General features: G+C 38.8%; 1 protein-coding gene across 2 annotated transcripts in view; it reads right to left on the minus strand.

The window, feature by feature from the left end:
• Positions 1–9138: 9138 nt before the first annotated feature.
• TNKS2 (tankyrase 2) overlaps positions 9139–18483 on the minus strand; it is a 41786-nt gene continuing 32441 nt past the window's right edge. For both annotated transcript variants that reach the window (XM_087702249.1, XM_087702248.1), the window contains 6 exons: positions 18274–18371; positions 17355–17429; positions 16345–16450; positions 15054–15240; positions 12920–13076; positions 9139–10906 (listed from right to left, as the gene is read on the minus strand). In XM_087702249.1, coding sequence (XP_087558375.1) covers positions 10844–10906; positions 12920–13076; positions 15054–15240; positions 16345–16450; positions 17355–17429; positions 18274–18371 — 686 coding nt within the window. In that variant the 3' untranslated portion in view covers positions 9139–10843. The remainder of the gene's footprint in view (positions 10907–12919; positions 13077–15053; positions 15241–16344; positions 16451–17354; positions 17430–18273; positions 18372–18483) is intronic.

Here is an 18483-nt window from a genome sequence, read left to right on the forward strand (position 1 = left end):
AAAACTGTGGGAAATGTGAATGACTTAATTGTCAGAACTGGTGGTCTCGCTTAGGCCGGCTTTGAGACACTGAGCTATGGGTTTCTCATTCAATTCTGCCATAAAAGCGGTTAAGACTTGTCAAACTGTGAAGCCCCAGATATGTTTACTTCGGCTTTTGGGTCACACATACATGATTACTTGGTTCCACCACAAAACCGCGGAGTACAAAATTGCGCTCGACGAAAGCACGCATTTGATGTCATCACAGCGCGACGAAAACATCGCGCTGTGATCGAAAAATGTAAAAATAAAGCGAAAACCTTACCCTAACCCCCCCAAACCTAACCCTAAACCTAACCCTTAACCTAACCCTTAACCTAACCCTAAATCTAACCCTTAACCTAACCCTAAATCTAACCCTAAACCTAACCGTTAACGTAACGCTAAACCTAACGCTAACCCTTAACCTAACGCTAAATGTAACGCTAACGCTCTAACCCTAACCCTAACCCTTAACCTAACCCTAACCTTTATGTGAATCGGCTTGCTTTAATTTTAATTTTATTTCAATTTTAAATTTTTTTCGTCGCGCTGTGATGACGTCACATGCGCGCTTTCGTCGATCGCGATTTTGTCCTCCGCGGTTTTGACGGCTCACGGATTACTTGGGAGTATAGCATGGTTCTTGAAAATCTCATGGGTCGAATTCTTTGGCTTTGATTCAAACAACAAGCAGACCACTGCATGTTATTTTCAAAACTGAGGAGGTTTTTAAGTATACTATCCTTTTGCTTCTGGGATAAAAGGAATCTACTTCATGTACGTTTCCAATATAGAGCCAGTTTACAAGAAGTAGCTGTGTTAACCGTGAAGAAGGAAAAGCTGTACATCCAGATCAATGTCAAAGTATTTTTTATCAGACAAATGTCCAGTGACTGATGCATATTTAGTTTGCAAGTTTGCAAGTTTAATAACATTTATATGCTGTCCACTCCGTAGGACTCCGGGCGGCTTACAGTACAGACTAAATAAATAATAATAATTAAAAAAAATAGAGGGAAAGAAAAGATAGATTTAAAAACAGCACACCATGCACTCCGTTCTAAATGGGGCTGGACCATATTTTGGGGTCAACAGCCCCAGGCCTGCCGGAACAGCCAGGTTTTAATGGCTTTCCGGAAGGCCGAGAGAGTGGGAAGGGTCCGGATCTCTGCGGGTAGATTATTCCACAGGGCCGGGGCAGCAACAGAGAAAGACCTCTCCCGAGTAGTCGCCAACTGGCATTGCCCGGTCGACGGCACCCGAAGGAAGCCCAGCCTGTGAGATCTTATGGGTCGCTGGGAGGTATGTGGCAGGAGGCGGTCCCGCAGATATATTTTATTGGATTTGTATTCTATCTTTCAAAAACTCAAGCTTCATGATAGCTCTGTATATGACATAAAGCACTGAACGAACGGTGGATTTGTGTTTGGCTCTCCCCAATATCTTAGTTCTCTACATTTGCATGGTGGCCTAGAGGTGAACCACTCACATGTCACTCAGAAGGTTGCATGTTCAATCCTAGGCAGCGCGAAGAGAAAATATCTGCTGCAAATTCCGTGTAGGTGTTAGGATGGTAGTAAACTCTCATCTCCATTCAGCTGCCCCGACTCTACCCCGATACAGGGGATTACAGGGTTGTTAAAAAAAAAAAGAGAGAGAGAGACCCTTAATTCTTACATTTGATTGGTGTGAGAGTGTTTGTAAATGAAATTATGGAATACAGTGCCCAGGTTTAATGATTTCTTCTGTTTCATTTACATCAATCCGTCTGCTTTGGACGTTACTTTTCCAGTATTTTTTGTATATTTAGTGAAAGGTCCAAAGGGAAGCAGTAATATTTCTTCTGCATGATCTAAGTAAATTTAAAACTTTTATGAAAAAAATGCTTTGCCGGGGGAAGGCAGCCAACGTTGCGGCAAAGCCATGTGGACGAGCAGAAGCTCCGCAGTCCCGGCAAATTCTTCTAGCCAGGAGGCTCTGCGGGGCCGAAAGTCACCCTGTAGGGGTGACAAAGATAAAGAGGGGATGCTTTGGTGGTCGCGAGGAGAGTGCGGTCTCCTCATTTGTACTTGAGAGACCGCCTGCTGCCAATTACCTCCACTAGACCAATAAGATCCCACAGACTAGGCCTCCTCCGAATTCCATCCGCCGGCCAGTGTCGACTGGCAACTACCCGGAGGAGGGCCTTCTCTGTGGCTGCTCCGACCCTGTGGAACGAACTCCCCATGGAGATTCGAACCCTCACCACCCTCCAGGCCTTCTGCACAGCCCTTAAAACCTGGCTGTCCCGACAGGCCTGGGGCTAAAGACTTGCTGCCCCACTCCGAATGGTATGATTGTTGTGTTTTTTAGCTGTGTATGGTCTTTATGTTTTGTAATTTTGTTTGTTTTTTCCCTTCCCTTGAATTGTGAGCCGCCCTGAGCCCCTTCAGGGAAAAGGGCGGCATACAAATAAATTCAAATTAAATTCAAATTGAAATTTGACCTGAAGAAAGCCCCTTTAGTGGGCAGAAGAGAAGACGGCCATTATAGCTGAACTGACAGCTGAAATGGAAGAGAAGAAAAGGTCCTGTAACAGTGTGCTTGGTCTGGGTAAGAATTTTCTAAATTTTGCCATGGAATTTTCCATAAAAACATCCCCTTTGGAAAGTGAGACTCAACTGAGGTGAATAGTGGCGACTAAGACCTGGAGCTACTGTCAGATTTGGAAAAGAAAAGAAAAGAAATTGTAGGGAGAAGGTAAAGGATAGACTGGATTGGTTAGTTTTTAGCAATTTCAATCGTTTCAAAATATTGGATTATACTTTATTGTCACCTTGATTTGAAGGACTTTGGAAAATATTTTTGGAGACATTTTATTCGCAGCAAAAGCGGAGAAAAAGAGTAACAGTGACACCTACTGGCATCTGAAAAAAGAGTGAAAGGAGTGAAAGTTGTTTAATCTACAGATTAGCTCGAATACACTAAACTCCTGCAAATTGATTATACTTGGTCTTTGCAGACAAGACTGTGAAAACATTGAATTCTTGAGGATCTTGAGGATTACAAATATGTTGGACAGTACGAGAGTGGGAAACAGCTTGGATTTATTTTGGAACTAAGTGGAGGTTGCTAATTGACTATTTTAATAGAGTGATTTTGTGAACTGCTCCAATATTGGCTTTCTTGGTGTGATGAATTCATTAAAATAAGACAAAATGGTACAACAGGGGGAAATAAGTGTATTATCAAAAGAAATATTACTGATGCTCTACGGTACACAGGAAATGATGACAAGGAATCATAGGAAGATAAAGAAATTGATACATGATGTAGTTGTGAGACCAGAAAATTCAAATTGAATATGAAATCCAGGAAGTAGAGAAAATAGAAAGAACAGAGGAAAGGACAGAGGAGGAAAAACAACAAATGATACAAAAAGGTAAAAAGAGATAATAAAGGCTGATGAAATAGAAAATTACACTTTAAGAGACCAAAAAACCGAAGAGGATGCATGGAAAGACACCCCCGAAGTGAGGAAAGGATCATTGAAAGGAAGGCTCAACAGAGTGAAGAAACGATAGAGACAGATGAAATACTTAAACATGAATAAAAAGATATGACTCCAAGGGAGGAGTATGGGAAATGTGCCAAGAAGTCATTAAGAGATGAGATACAAAAATGAGCAAGAGATGAGGGATAGATGCAGAATGCTGTTTAACATAGTTGTTCTATTAAGAATTAGTATAGAGGCAGAAACTAGAAATGGGAAAAATATTACTTTTTTAACCTGGGAACTATTTTATTAATGGTTAAAAATAGAAGCAGGTGAGAAATTTAGAATTAAGGAGGATATGTAAACAAAGATGAAGTAATTGTAATTAAATGAATATTGAATAATTAGGATAAGTAAACATGATTAATAGACTTGGAGGATAATGGTTATAAATGTAATGTTTACACGTTTATAACGATTGATATTATTGACTAAGAGACAAAATTGAACAAAGTATTTAAACAACGGAAAATGTTTCAATAAGGATAAGCGAAGACCATGGCGAATAGATTTTGAGAATGTTATAATTATTGTTTGTATAGGATTTATTACGTGTATTTAAGAGATGGCACCAAGACAATACACTGCTATTGTGAATATGGAAATTTTATATATAACGAAGAAAATTGCATAATAAAAATAATAATACAAAAAGAAAAATGCTTTGCTCAATATGAAGCGAAGAATAGGATGGGCAGGTCAACCGGGCAGAGGTGTCCACTCTCATTCTGTACTGTACTTCAAACCTTCACAAGTTCTGTTGGGTAACTGAGTAGGGTTTAAATGGCAATAGGTGACTGTTTAGAAATCCATATTGGGCCCAACTAAGTTGCAAGCAAACAATGCATGATTCTTCATTCTGAAAGTATGAACTCCAGCTCTTAACATGAAACTGTTTTTCATTCTTTTGACTGAATGTGGAGGTTCTTTGATACAAGAGAAAAAGAAGTGAGTAGAAACAATTTTTTTTATTAACAAAACTAGACTTGGGAAGCTTGCAATCTATTGTGAGTCCTTGAGTTGGCTTAATCAAAGTATACTACAACAGGGATTTGAAACATTAGTGAAGGAGAGTGAATTGCCAAAATATTATCATACACAGCCTGCTTAGTAACATAAGGAAAAATCTTAAAATATAAATATGTTGCCAGTTTAATCTGGTTTTGCATTATTTCAAAATAAGGTAAGTCACCATTGTTGACACATTAAGGGTCACACGATTAATTTCAAAACACACATTAAACATTGCCTTCTATTTTTTTTAAAACTGCTATTAGAAGTTGCAATCTGTACTTGAACAAGGCGAGTGGGAATGAAAATGCTACAGCCTGAGTAACCAACATTTCTTATAAATGGCCATCTCTACAAGGACAGTTTAAGATTTGTTTAAATAAATGGCTCCATGTATTCAGTAACGGCTGACATGACCAAGAACAGTCTTTGCATGAGAAAATCTGTTCTGCTGTATGAATAGGATCCCCACAAATGAATTCCTGGTCATGGAATGGGTCAAGAAAGCACATGCATGTTAGTCAGAACATGGAATAAGAACCTGAGTGAACACAGTATGAATTTCTCTACCCCATAGCGTTTCTGAAAGGGTCTATGTAACAATTCCCAAAATTGACTTTGTACAGTCTATGGAAAGTAGCAAAAAGATTTTTAGAACAGATTTTATCATTCATGCATGCACTCTGTTGAATGCTTTTGTCCGCAATTCAAGCTGACCATATTTTTACCCTAATATTTCATCTCCTTAATTATGACTTCCCAGTAACAATACAAACCGTGCCATTGAGTAGAATATATTTTTAAAAAATGTATTTAACCACTTTTCTTATCAAGTGACTTTAAAAAAAGGATTTGGTAGATACAAAAACTTTGCAAAATCCCATATACAGTATTACTTACGAAGGAAAGTTTCCACCGTAATTTTATCTCATGTTTTTTTCACCGAAACATGGAATGCTTTCTTTGTAGTTACATTTACAGAATCTAACAAAATTTTAGCAATCGCTGAAGTTTGAAAAATGCTTTTCATTGGCATCAGGAACAAAAAAGTGTAACATGAATTTTCACATCCAATACTTTAGCGTTTGATATTCTGTAAATCTTCAAAGAATAAAGCAAATATGAAGGGTTTTCTCCAGCTTTTCCTGCAGAAAAATCTAAAAAAATATTTATTTCACTTCTTAGACAAGGTTTGGAAAAAAAAATCAGAAAAACAGCATATAATAAAATGACAAATCAGTTTGTAGCTTATCACTAAAAAACCCAAATCTGTTTTGTGATTTCCACTTTTTCAAAATGATGCTTGTTTAACTTCAGAAATTCATTTCCAAAGATATAACATACTAGGAACAACCAACCCATAGAACTGATGAGTTTAGCATTTGGTGCCCCCTAGTGGAGATGAGGTGCTACATTTCTTCAGCTTTGTACCAAGTTATTATTATTATTATTTACCAAGTTGCTTTATTATTACAGATTTCAGCATACAAAGCAACTTTCTCATGAAGTATAATTTTCCAAAATCTTAATTATTGCTTTGAATGTTAGCTAGATGTTGAAGTCACATTTCAAATACCTGCCAATAAAAAGCTCTGAAATTACATCAATCGTTTTAGGCATCAAATGTAGTCTCAAACACAACTTAACTAGGTACTGCATTTTTTTATTGTTTTAGTTAAACAAAAAAACAAAAATAAAAAAATAATCTTTCGTTACATCTTGTTGAAAGCGTTATCGATTGGTTACAAATATATTCTGCGTGTTTCTTCCACAATCCTTACGTATGCTTCCTTCAAATCAGGTTGTACATTTTAAGTCAAGAAAGAAAAGTTATGTGTTTTACTATCCCTGTACCATAATTCCCATTTGATTACCGCTGTTTAAACATGTTTTTTATCTAGAATCATTTGTATTAGAAGACGCAACCGCCTATTGGCATTCGTTTGCAATTTCAATAGATCTCCAATGACATTGCGCCTTTATAACATATTCTAAAATTAATTCGGTTAAGATATCTAAGCATTCCCCCCGCCCCCAACACACCTGTATGTATCATTAAATATTGTCCATTAACATTTCATTGTTATTATTGTCTGTTTATCTCACCTCTCCAGGCCAACTAGGTACTGCATTTTTAATAGCATTAGAAAACAGATCAGGGCCATCAAGTAGAATGCAAAAGGGCATATCATTAGAAAATGCAATCGTTCCATTTCCAAACAAACTAAAACCTAATGTTTTCTTCAGAATTTTCAACATCCTGTTCGGTAACCAAGATCAAGGTATGAAAAATATAAGATTTCTGTACCAACTCATGTAGATTTCTTCGAAGCTTTGTCTACAGCAGTGTTTCTCAACCTTGGCAACTTGAAGATGTCCGGATTTCAACTCCCAGAATTCCCCAGCCAGCGAATGCTGGCTGGGGAATTCTGAGAGTTGAAGTCCGGACATCTTCAAGTTGCCAAGGTTGAGAAACACTGGTCTATTTGAAAAAAATTTGAAAAAAAACCTTGACTATTCAGAAACAAAAAAAAACTTTGCTCCCACCAATAATTCAGTTTGTGGCGCTGGCTTCACGGTGTGAAGTCTTCATTTGAGCCTATTTCCTTTTGAAATGAAATCATGAAAAGGTTTCCTTTGTGATCCTGCTAATGATAAAAAGTTAATTCAACTGTGTGTGTAGTGTGATCAGATGCCATGCATCATGCTTAATGAAATTGAGAACCTTGAACTCTTTTCACTCATTCTGAGAAAAGCCAGCCGAAGAGAGGAAAAACTAAAAGTTCACATGGGCCATAATATCAAAAGGTTGAAGAGCTACCAGTAGTACTTTACTCATACGGCTGTGCAAGAAAATTCTTTAAAGACAAGTTTTACAATTATTCACAGTTATGCACATGAACACTGAAAAATCAACCTCCTACCAATTCCATTGTCAATCAAGATACAACACATCATTAATTTTTTTTTAAAAAAAGCCGTAAACTTCTTCCTATACATTTAAGATTAAACAAGAAGGTGTTGAAGAATACTTCAAAATTGTTCTGAAATACATCCCACTCACCACCACAAAGCAATGTTTCTCTTAGAACAGAACTTTTCCCCACAAATGTTTGAAATAGGGTCTGATGGTGATATTAGAAAACTGCAAATCTATGGATGAGAAGCTTCAACTTTGCTCACTGATTCCACAAAAACTATGACAGAGGATCTAATTATTTTCCCTTGCAGCATTCACCATCTACACATGGAGGCACAATCACAGGAGTTCAGGTTAGCATCCTTCAGCTAATTCACCCTTTAATAGGAGTGCTACAGAATTCCAGTATGAGTAACAAGAGATTGAGTATTTAGAGCAGTGTTTCTCAACCTTGGCAACTTGAAGATGTCTGGACCTCAACTCCTAGAATTCCCCAGCCAGGGAATTCTGGGAGTTGAGGTCCAGACATCTTCAAGTTGCCAAGGTTGAGAAACACTGATTTAGAGCAGTGGTTCCCAAACTTGGCAGCTTTAAGACCTGTGGACTTCAACTCCCAGAGTTCTCCAGCCAGAAGAGCTAGCTGGAGAATTCTGGGAGTTGAAGTCCACAAGTCTTAAAAGTTGCCAAGTTTGGGAACCACTGATTTAGAGGAATGTGGTATCGAGTAACTGTTAAATTTTCTTTGCAGAAAAATCTGAATTTCCCACTAATCTTTTCCTTTTCTTCCCTGTCAAGCTATTTTACCTTACCTCATTTCTATCCTCAACATATAGCTGTAATAGTCATTTGTGATTCATAGGCAACTTATTTTAATCTTTAGCTATTAACTGGATTACAGCAGTAACTGTTTTTTTTTCCTTCTGCTCATTTTTGCGTGGCACGACAAAACCGCGCTCGACTAAGCTGCGCCCGATTAAACCGCGTCGCTGACGTCATCAACAGGGCGACAACAGCGAGCGCAGAGAAAGAAGGGCGCTTTAAATAGCGCTTTGAAAGCAAGCCGATTCAACTTAAGGTAAGGGTTAGGTTTAGGGTTAGGTTTAGGGTTAGGTTTAGGTTTAGGGGGTTAGGTTTAGGTGTTAATTTTAGGTTTAGCGTTTACAGCGTGCTTCTGTCTCCGCGCTGTTGTCGCGCTGTTGATGACGTCAGCTACGCGGTTTAGTCGAACGCGGTTTTGTGGTGGAACCCATTTTTGAACATGGTCTCTGTGGATTTAAAACAAAACAAAATAAAACAAAGACTTTATCCTAAAACACCAAGCTACCTTGACATTTGCACTGTTCCGATACATAGATCAACACTACTTAAAATGTACAATATATAAATACTCCAAAATATGCCCAAATACGGAAGAAAATATGATGAAGACATGGCAGAGAGTACATTATGTGCTGCATGAGAGAAATAGATATTGGAGTTGAATGAACCTTGTGGAAGCGCTCCAAAAATCAGGGTGATTTTAGACATGTGGTCAGGGTCAAAAACACCCATATAATAGGAAACAAATATTAATAACTACATGTTAAATAATACCTCGGTTGTATTAATTGTAATAACAACTTACAATCATAATACATGCTACCAGAAAGCTTGTGAATGAAGTTTATTTAGGTTGAATGGTGAAGAAAGCGATACAATACAGGTAAGACACTTTCAAGATGAATAAACCTCTAATTGCACAGGAGGCTGGAAGCTCACCTCTACTCAACACAATCAAAATCATTACACATTCTGCCTTCTGAAAAATAGGTATGCCATGCAAAATTAAAAAAAACATTCTAACCAATCCCGTGGTACCATTTAAAATGCTACCAATATCACAATAATTTACAATCACATTAAATAATCATTCACAAAGAATGAAATGTTTTCAATAATGAAAAAAATAGTTTTTAATGCTTAAATCATAGTTAGCAGAGTTTGCATGAATACTTGTTCAGGTATTTGGCTAAGCTAGTGAATAGAAAGCATGCGGTGGTGCAAAAGACCTCTTTTATTCAACTGAACTGTCCTTTATCCAGCAGTGATCACAACAAAGTGATGTTTACTATATTTTTCACATGATTTTATAACCATCCATGCACTGACTTCACGTGCACAGCAATTATTTAAGACTCAAATCTAAGATACCATACTGTATGAACCAGACAATTTAAGCACTCTTGGCAACTTTTTTTTTTTTAAAAAAACGCCCCAATAATGATGTATAATTAAAAGCACATCATGGAACATGGTCTTAAAAAGTTGAAGAACTTCAATTAATTGCTCATTTAAAATTGGATCAATGGAAAAAATTGAATTATACATACAGATATATATTACGGATGAACCTATAAGATGAAAAAAAATATTGATTGAACTAAAGGAATAAGGAGATTACATTTTAGAAGAGGGTGTGTGAAAAAGTTTTCAGTGTTCTAAGGACGTGGATACCCCTTTCCCACCTTTGTCTTACTTGCAAAAGATCCATTTTGATTTTATAGTGCCATTATATCTAAACAGAAATCAGGAACATATGCTTGTTCACTCTTAAATATCCTGTTTTAATGTGAATCAGGTTTCCCTACTTTAGACAAACGATTAGCTAACTTACACCCATCCAAAATATATATTTAAGTAGTGATCAATGTGATGAACAACTGGAATGTTGACTAGATTCCTCAGGAATACGCACAATTTAGGAACAAACTACTGGAATACACATTCCTCCTTTAAACTAACTGAAGAATGCTGCTGCTTAATATGCAAGAAACTGAAGCTGCCCTTTTCACAGCTGCTTGTGATGAAATGCAGATGGGGATGTGAAGTTTATAGGTTTTCCATGTACTGTAGTTTTAAAACACTTATTTTACAAATACAATGCAAATAAATATCAGGCTAGTAGAAAATATCTTATTTACAGTTTTACAAACGCAACCGTTCTCTGTGTAAATGTAGTGTTTTAAAGAACACAGTTTTAATAAAATGAGTTCCCGTATAGCAACAATTTTGTTAGTTTTCACTGAAATGGCAAATAGAAAACAAAAGTTCAAGTTAATATCTGTTTTATAATTCAGTACAGACAAACCAGCGTCACCTGGAATGAGATCTCTTAAAGTGCTGAAAAAGTTTCTGAATTTTGTAGAAAATGTACTATACAGTTATTAAAGCTTCATCTGTCAAAAATGTTAAGATTTTATTCACATTTTCTACCAGCAAGATGGGGAACAGGGGAGAGGGGAGGATATACGTGTATATATATATTAGCAATTAAGATTACTGCTAAATTTGACCTTTGTAAAATAGCTGGAGCTTCAAGCTTCTGTGGCAATTTCAGGCTTTACAATCTGGTAGGTAATCAAATATTCTGGATAGGCCTGAAAGATAAAATATTGGTGGTCAAAATATTACAGACTGTGAAGCCAAATATGTATATGTGTGTGTGGAGAGAGGGGGGGAAGAGAGAGAGAGAGAGGGAGAGGGAGGGAGAGAGAGAGAGAACAAGTTTTGAATGAAGAAATAGAATTGTTATAGTAACTTAAGTTAAGTTTAAGATTTTATGTTGAAATAAACTCTACTGAAAGTAAGAGACTACCATATGACTGCCAAAAGTCCCCATTAGTTTTGGTCCAATGGGGATATCTGCAATTTTGAAAGATAACACGGTATATTCACAAAATGATTGCCATGAAAGGGCCCATGGTCAAAATGACTACTATAGAGCAGTGATGGCGATCCTTTTTTGGCTCACGTGCCAAAAGCGGGAGGAGCACGGGGTGGTGGTGTCATGGCCGGGTGCACCACACCCATAATGCAATGCGCATGACCCCAGCGCACATGTGCGTATGACCAGTGCTCCCCCGCACCATTTTTGGCAAGCTTTTTTCGCCTTCCCCAGGCTCCAGAGGCTTTATATGAGCCCGGGGAAGGTGAAAACAGCCCCTCCCCGCGCCCCTCGGAGGCCCTCCGGAGCTTCCCTAAAGCCTCCGGAGTGCAAAAAACCAGCCCTACAGGCAAACTGGAAATTCAGGAATGGACTTCCAATTTGTCTGGAGGGCTGCTTTTTGCTCTCCAGAGCCTTCAGGGAAACCTGGCCCTACAAGCAAGCCGGAAATCTGTTCCTGAATTTCCAGTTGGCCCATAGGGCCAGTTTTTTGCACTCCGGAGTTTTCAGGGAAACTCCTGAAGCCTCCGGGGGGTGGTGGCGGGGTTTGTTTTTGCCCTCCCCAGGCTCCTATAAAGCCTCTGGAGCCTGGGGAGGGCGAAAAATGTCCTCAAAAGAAGGCCGAAGTCAACTGGTCAGCGTGCACATGCGTGCTCGCCAACTGACAGGGCAACACCTCACGTGCCCTGACAAATGGCTCTGTGTGCTACTTGTGGCAAGCGTGCCATAGGTTCGCCATCCCGGCTATAGAGAATATCTGCAAGTAACTAAAGTAATTCCCAAAATTCTTTCCACTGACCCCTTTTTATTTAATTGTTATTTATTTCCATGCTTTTTATGCTATTCTACTCTAGGCAGGCTCTCAGTGGTTTATAAGAAGAAGTAATGAATTAAAATCTGAGCTTATCTTTTAGGGTAATATTTTCAAATAAGCTACTAGCCTCGGATGAGCTGAGGTGGCGCAGTGGTTAAATGCAGCACTGCAGGCTACTTCAGCTGACTGCAGTTCTGCAGTTCGGGGGTTTTAATCTCACCGGCTCAAAGGTTGACTCAGCCTTCCATCCTTCCGAGGTGGGTGAAATGAGGACCCGGATTGTTGTTGGGGGCAATATGCTGACTCTGTAAACTACTTGGAGAGGGCTGAAAGCCCTATGAAGTGGTATATAAGTCTAACTGCTATTGCTATCATTTTTATTTTCTAAAAATACCTGTGGGACCCAGAGAAGTTCTAAAAAATACCTGTACTTTGTTTTGTAACATATACACACTCTCATTTCATTTTTTAAAAAGGCATGTTTACTGCTAACAGGCAACATCCTGGGGGACCAAAAGAATGACGCTAAACCTTTTCTTGCTGAACAAAGCAAAATAAAAGAGTTTTGAACGGATCTTCATACATTTAAGGAAAACATGTAGTTTATTAGATGTGCAAAATTTATTGACGTGAATACAACGTCCAGTATCCACATTAAAGACATTTGATATGTTTCAAAGGGAGGCTTCTTCATAATATTCAGTTTCTAGATCAGTGTTTCTCAACCTTGGCAACTTGAAGATGTCTGGACTTTCAACTCCCAGAATTCCCCAGCCAGCATTCGCTGGCTGGGGAATTCTGGGAGTTGGAAGTCCAGACATCTTCAAGTTGCCAAGGTTGAGAAACACTGATCTAGATGAACGAATGTTGAACATTCTAATATTTGCAAAATAAAACTCTTAAATACACTACCTGCTCTCCTCTGTAGATGACGTATTCGGCTAAAGCTAGCCCATTCACGCTAGGCCGTCCAGTAACTGAATGGTGTCCTGGTGGAGAATGAGCCATTTTCATGGCACTGAACTGTAGGAATGATTTACCCAGAGTTACTCGGCAAAAAAGCAACTGCCTATATTAAACAAGAGAAGCATTTCATTAGTAAACGTGTAAAAATAAATAAATCTAGTGAGAAAGACCGTTGGCTTGCCTGAACGGTCGTTCTCTGGGCGCTGCGGGAGAGTCCAAGCATGGGTTAGCGAAGTCTATCTGCCCTAGGACTGAGTGAATTTTTCTTTTGACCACGCCTCCCTTTGCCTCATTGAGATCAGTTTAAAAACGAAGATGTACCCGTTGTGGGACGCCCGCTCCATAGTCAATTGACAGGTAAAGGTCTTGAACACCTCAGACGACCCTGGGTGGGTTTGGACTCTCCCGCAGCGCCCGGAGAACGACTGTTCTGGTAAACCGACGGTCTTTCTCCTGTGCGCTGCTTGGAGAGTCCAAGCATGGGACATACCCAAGCTGTTGTGTCCCAGGGCGGGAATTGCCCAGATTGTCCGGAGCCTCGGCAATTTTTTTGCAAAACTCTTCTTCCAAAGGAGGCTGAGGCAAAGGTGTCAATTTTATAATTTCTGACGAATGCTGTGGGAGAAGCCCACGTAGCCGCTTTGCAAATGTCAATGATGGACACTTGGGTCGCCCACGCTGCAGAAGTGGCAGCACTCCTTGTTGAGTGTGCCGTCACGCGACCTGGTACAGCCCTGCCCTGAGGCTCATAGGCTATCTTGACGCAGGACCGCAACCAACGTCCAATGGTGGAAGATGATGCCTTGCAGCCCAGCGACCCAGGATGATACGATACAAACGAGGATTCGGAACGTCTATAGTCCTCGTAACATAGATGCGGACAGCACGTCTCACGTCCAACCTATGCCAAGTGAGCTCCTTGAGTACAGGATCACTTAGTAAAGACTCTGGGTAAAATCTAAACATTATTTTACTCAATTAAAACGATGCCTTTCTCTTTCCATTCAACTAATCCTATAGTAGAGACATTGTTCTGGGAAACCTCCTGTCAGCCTCTGCTTCGCTACCGCTTTTCGGCTGCCATTGAAACGGGGAGGGGGGGCATGGTATTTGGGTGGGGAATCATAATGTACTGGAGGAGTATTGTTGGGAGTTATTCTGTCCATCTCTCTGCGCATGTGGAAGAAGGGAGTTTCCCGCCAAGGACAACTGTCCGGCATTCCAACCTGATGATGGAATTTTGAAGACATCTCCCACCTGACGGATGGCTGAATTATTATGGGACTATGAAACTGGGGTGCCAAGGGGAGGGGATTGAATTATACATGATATCTATTGCTTTCGCGCTTTTTTACTCAGACTCAGCTTTGCTTTGCTTCTCGTCGTTTGTAATTAGTAAAAGTACACTTAATTCTAAAGCATGGAGTTGAGTGGTTTCTTTCTTGATTATTAAACGAAGGAGCACCTGACACCTCCAGTGAAGTAACACACACAACTACTGGAGGCAAACTGTGTCACTCATTAATTGTTCTGTCAGGAAATTTCTGCTTAATTCTAGGTTGGGTCTCTCTTTATTCATCTTCCATCTGTTACTTCTTTCTTGCCCCAAGGTACTTTGGAGAATAGTTAACTCTTCTGATAGCCCCTCAAATATTGAAAGACTCTTATCATGTCACCCCTAGTCCTTTTCTTTGTTAGACTAAACAATCTCAGCGTCTTTTTTGTATCGTGGCAATACAAAACTGGATGCAGTATTCCAAGTATAATCATACCAGTGCAGTATAAAGCAGTACTATCATTTACCGTGATCTAGATGCTATCCTTGGTCCCAGGTTGATGGAACCCGGAACTGCACTGGCTTTTTTGGCAGCTATAGCACATTGCTAACTCATTAAACGGATGTTCATTAAGACACCTAGATCCTTCTTACAGCAACTTACTGTTCAGCCAGGTGCTGCCTATTATACACCGGTGTGTTTGGTTTTTCCTGTTATTTTATTTGTTTAGACCCACTGAATCTGTGTGCCAAGTAAGATTCTCTGAAGAGGAGCCTGTAGCCATAAAAATAAATATAACGTACCTATGGCAGATGTAACAGGACCTGTCTTTGTGAATGGGGCAACCTGTGCCGCCACCAATACCGTAGACGTACTGGTTGCTTTTGGAAGAATTTTCAGCAAAATAAATTCCTGCTCCAAACATTCCTCCAATGTAAGCATGCCTCTCATCAAAGCCTTTGTGAATAATTGCATTTACAAAAGGAGAGCCTGAAAATAAAACAGAAAGTGGGCTTTATATTCTTTCGAATAGAAGTATATTTTCCATGTTTATACATTCAGTTTCTGCCACTTATGCAGAAAAACATCTAGCCCAGAAAAGAATTGTGACTCAATTAAATATTGGGATTGTGTGTGGGTGGTGTGTGGTGTGGTGTGGTGGTAATCTGGTAAGGATTCTGGTATGAAATAAGACATCTAATTGGGTTACAACTAATTCTGACATGAAGACTAATGTACATGTTCCTTAACCAGCACTGATTTAGTGCATCAGAGACAAGTTTGGTTTAAGGTCTGTAAATCTTTGACTGTACCACAGAACCAACATCTGACTCTAAATTAGGCATACACAATCACTAAACATTCAGTTTTATGCCGTGTTGCATATAATGGAAATGCCCATCATGCTTTGAGATTAATAGCAATAGCAGTTGGACTTATATACCGCTTCATAGGGCTTTCAGCCCTCTCTAAGCAGTTTACAGAGTCAGCATATTGCCCCCAACAACAATCCGGGTCCTCATTTTACCCACCTCGGAAGGATGGAAGGCTGAGTCAACCCTGAGCCGGTGAGATTTGAACAGCCGAACTGCAGTCAGCTGAAGTAGCCTGCAGTGCTGCATTTAACCACTGCGCCACCTCGGCTCGGAGATTAATATGTATGTATGTACACACACACACACACACTGTTATATTGTTGGAGAGAAACCTTTCAAGTCAGACAGAGGGGCTAATCAGGGAATTAGCCTGGATTTGTTATGTAAACACAATAGAGTAAGGTCTGACAACTTCCCCCCCCCCATCTCACAATGCCTTTTGTGCCTGAGATATGTCATTACAGTCTGGTTATTTTGAATCAATGTACATATGGTATGTATTTATAGATTACATACTCTGGAAATTCACTAATAAGATTTTGACTGATTTGCACAGGAACTCTTTTACTATACCAATTAATCAATTATTAGTTAAAAGTCAATAAGTATCTTGTATATACAGTGATCAGAATTTCTAACGATATGCTGAAATCATCTGAACAATATACTGAAATCATCTGAAGAAATGCAATATAACTTTTAGACAAAAATGAAATACCATGAAACAACATCCTTTCATTAGCATGATTATGGTTCTCTTCAGTAACCTCTTTCCTCCTATGAGTGTATCTTTCCCAAAGCTTTTTGTTACATACTTTTTGTATCTAGAAGGGGGGGGGAAAATCCAAAATTTCAGTCAATGTTCTTCCATACCTTCTGATATCATTTGCACTGTACAATTAACATGGAATAAACAGATAATTATTCTTCCTAAAATAAATGGTAAGATAAACTTTCTTTTTATAGACTCCTTGATAATCCGAAACCTTATTTAACTGTAAAAATGTTAACTATAGATAGTCCCCAACATGATTGGGCACCCCAACTGCAGTCTTGTGACCTTGGGGGCATGTTGTAATTTCAGAACAAAGCTGTAAGTGTGGTAGCTTTTGGGGAGTCGGTCATAATGTAAAACAGACACTATAGCAATATAGCAATAGCAGTAGACTTATATACCGCTTCATAGGGCTTTCAGCCCTCTCTAAGCGGTTTACAGAGAGTCAGCATATTGCCCCCAACAATCTGGGTCCTCATTTCACCCACCTCGGAAGGATGGAAGGCTGAGTCAACCCTGAGCCGGTGAGATTTGAACCGCTGAACTGCTGATCTAGCAGTAGCCTGCAGTGCTGCATTTAACCACTGCGCCACCTCGGCTCATAAGTGATTGGTGCTAAGTTGAGAACTACCTATTTTGAAGCACCTATTATTTGCATTTGAACTGATTATGTTTATATTTTTCAGAAATAATAGTGACAGAATGAGAACATGCATAAAAGTTGAAACCACACATTCAAATGAAATTATAGTAAGTAAATAATAAATAACGTTAAGAAAAAAAATCATCAATACAGAATAACTTCAACTAGAACATCAATCACTGTTATCAATTTAGCTGAAGACTTCAAATCCCAAATTTGTTTAAAAACAATGCACTGTTTAGAAGCCACTACTAACCCCTTTCAGCTTTGAAAATTACTCACAAGGGTACCAGAGCTACCTACACATTACCTTTAAGATGTTGTATCTGTTGAAAATCCCACCAGCGTGGCCGCCATCTCTGTGTTCTCGTACAGTGCTTTGCATCTTAATGTTAAAATGTACACAGATAAATATATAAATAAAATCTAAATCAAAACACCGGAATGTAAGTCAGCTGAATAAAACTATTGTCTGGAAATAATTTCTTCATATCGGAGTTATGTTAATTGGTATTGACTTATTTTGTAGACTCTCAAATGCAGATTCATATAATCTCATTTGAAGAAGGTTGTTGATGGATGAAATTTACATTAGTCCTCATTTCAATTAATTCTTTGGAAGTACTGCTTACTATACTGTAGTATGCAACTACTGCGTATTATTTTAAAAGATTTTTTTCTTCTATTCAATGTTTTATTCTTAAGGGTTTCTAGTTGGATACCTTAGCCACACCACCAAACTCTCGAAAGATAATTTACTATCCTGTTTTACCGAAAATAAGTCCTCCCCCGATAATAAGCTCAATTGGGCTTTTGAGCGCATGCACTAAAATAAGCCCTCCCTGAAAATATTGCAACACAGCAGCAGCCATGAGGTGACCACGCTCGCCACCTCCTGCACCTCAAAAATAATAAGACCTCTCTGAAAATAAGGCCAAGTGCTTATTTCAGGGGTCAAAAGAAAATAAGACCCTGTCATATTTTTGAGGAAACACGGTATTGCCATAATTATGATTATAATACATTGTAAACCGCCCTTGGGTTTGAAGAGTAGAAAACAGCAATGTGAAATTATGACTAATTGTTCCAAAGTACAGCAGGTCAGCATTAATTGCTGAATCATCGTGCCAGGAAAATTACAGTTACATTATTGCATTTCATAGCAATAGATTTAACTAATGCTATAGACATAATGTTTAAGTATTTAAGGATATACATCAATAATGTACCTCATCCTCCACCGACTGAAACTCTTTATCATCTGGAGAGAGATCTATAAGGATTGTTCCACTACCCGAAGTATTCAACGTTAGATATGTATTAAGACCTAAGAGAAACGACAACATTACATCTTGAGTACATTTTAGACCTACTGTCTGATTCATTCACTTTTTTTTGGTGACTAAAATAAATGAAAATGGAAACATTACAATTTTTGA

The sequence above is a fragment of the Thamnophis sirtalis genome, unplaced genomic scaffold, assembly GCF_051295495.1.
Source record: "Thamnophis sirtalis isolate CommonGarterSnake01/CBP01778 unplaced genomic scaffold, rThaSir2_p1.2 scaffold_15, whole genome shotgun sequence".
Classification (NCBI taxonomy): domain Eukaryota; kingdom Metazoa; phylum Chordata; class Lepidosauria; order Squamata; family Natricidae; genus Thamnophis; species Thamnophis sirtalis.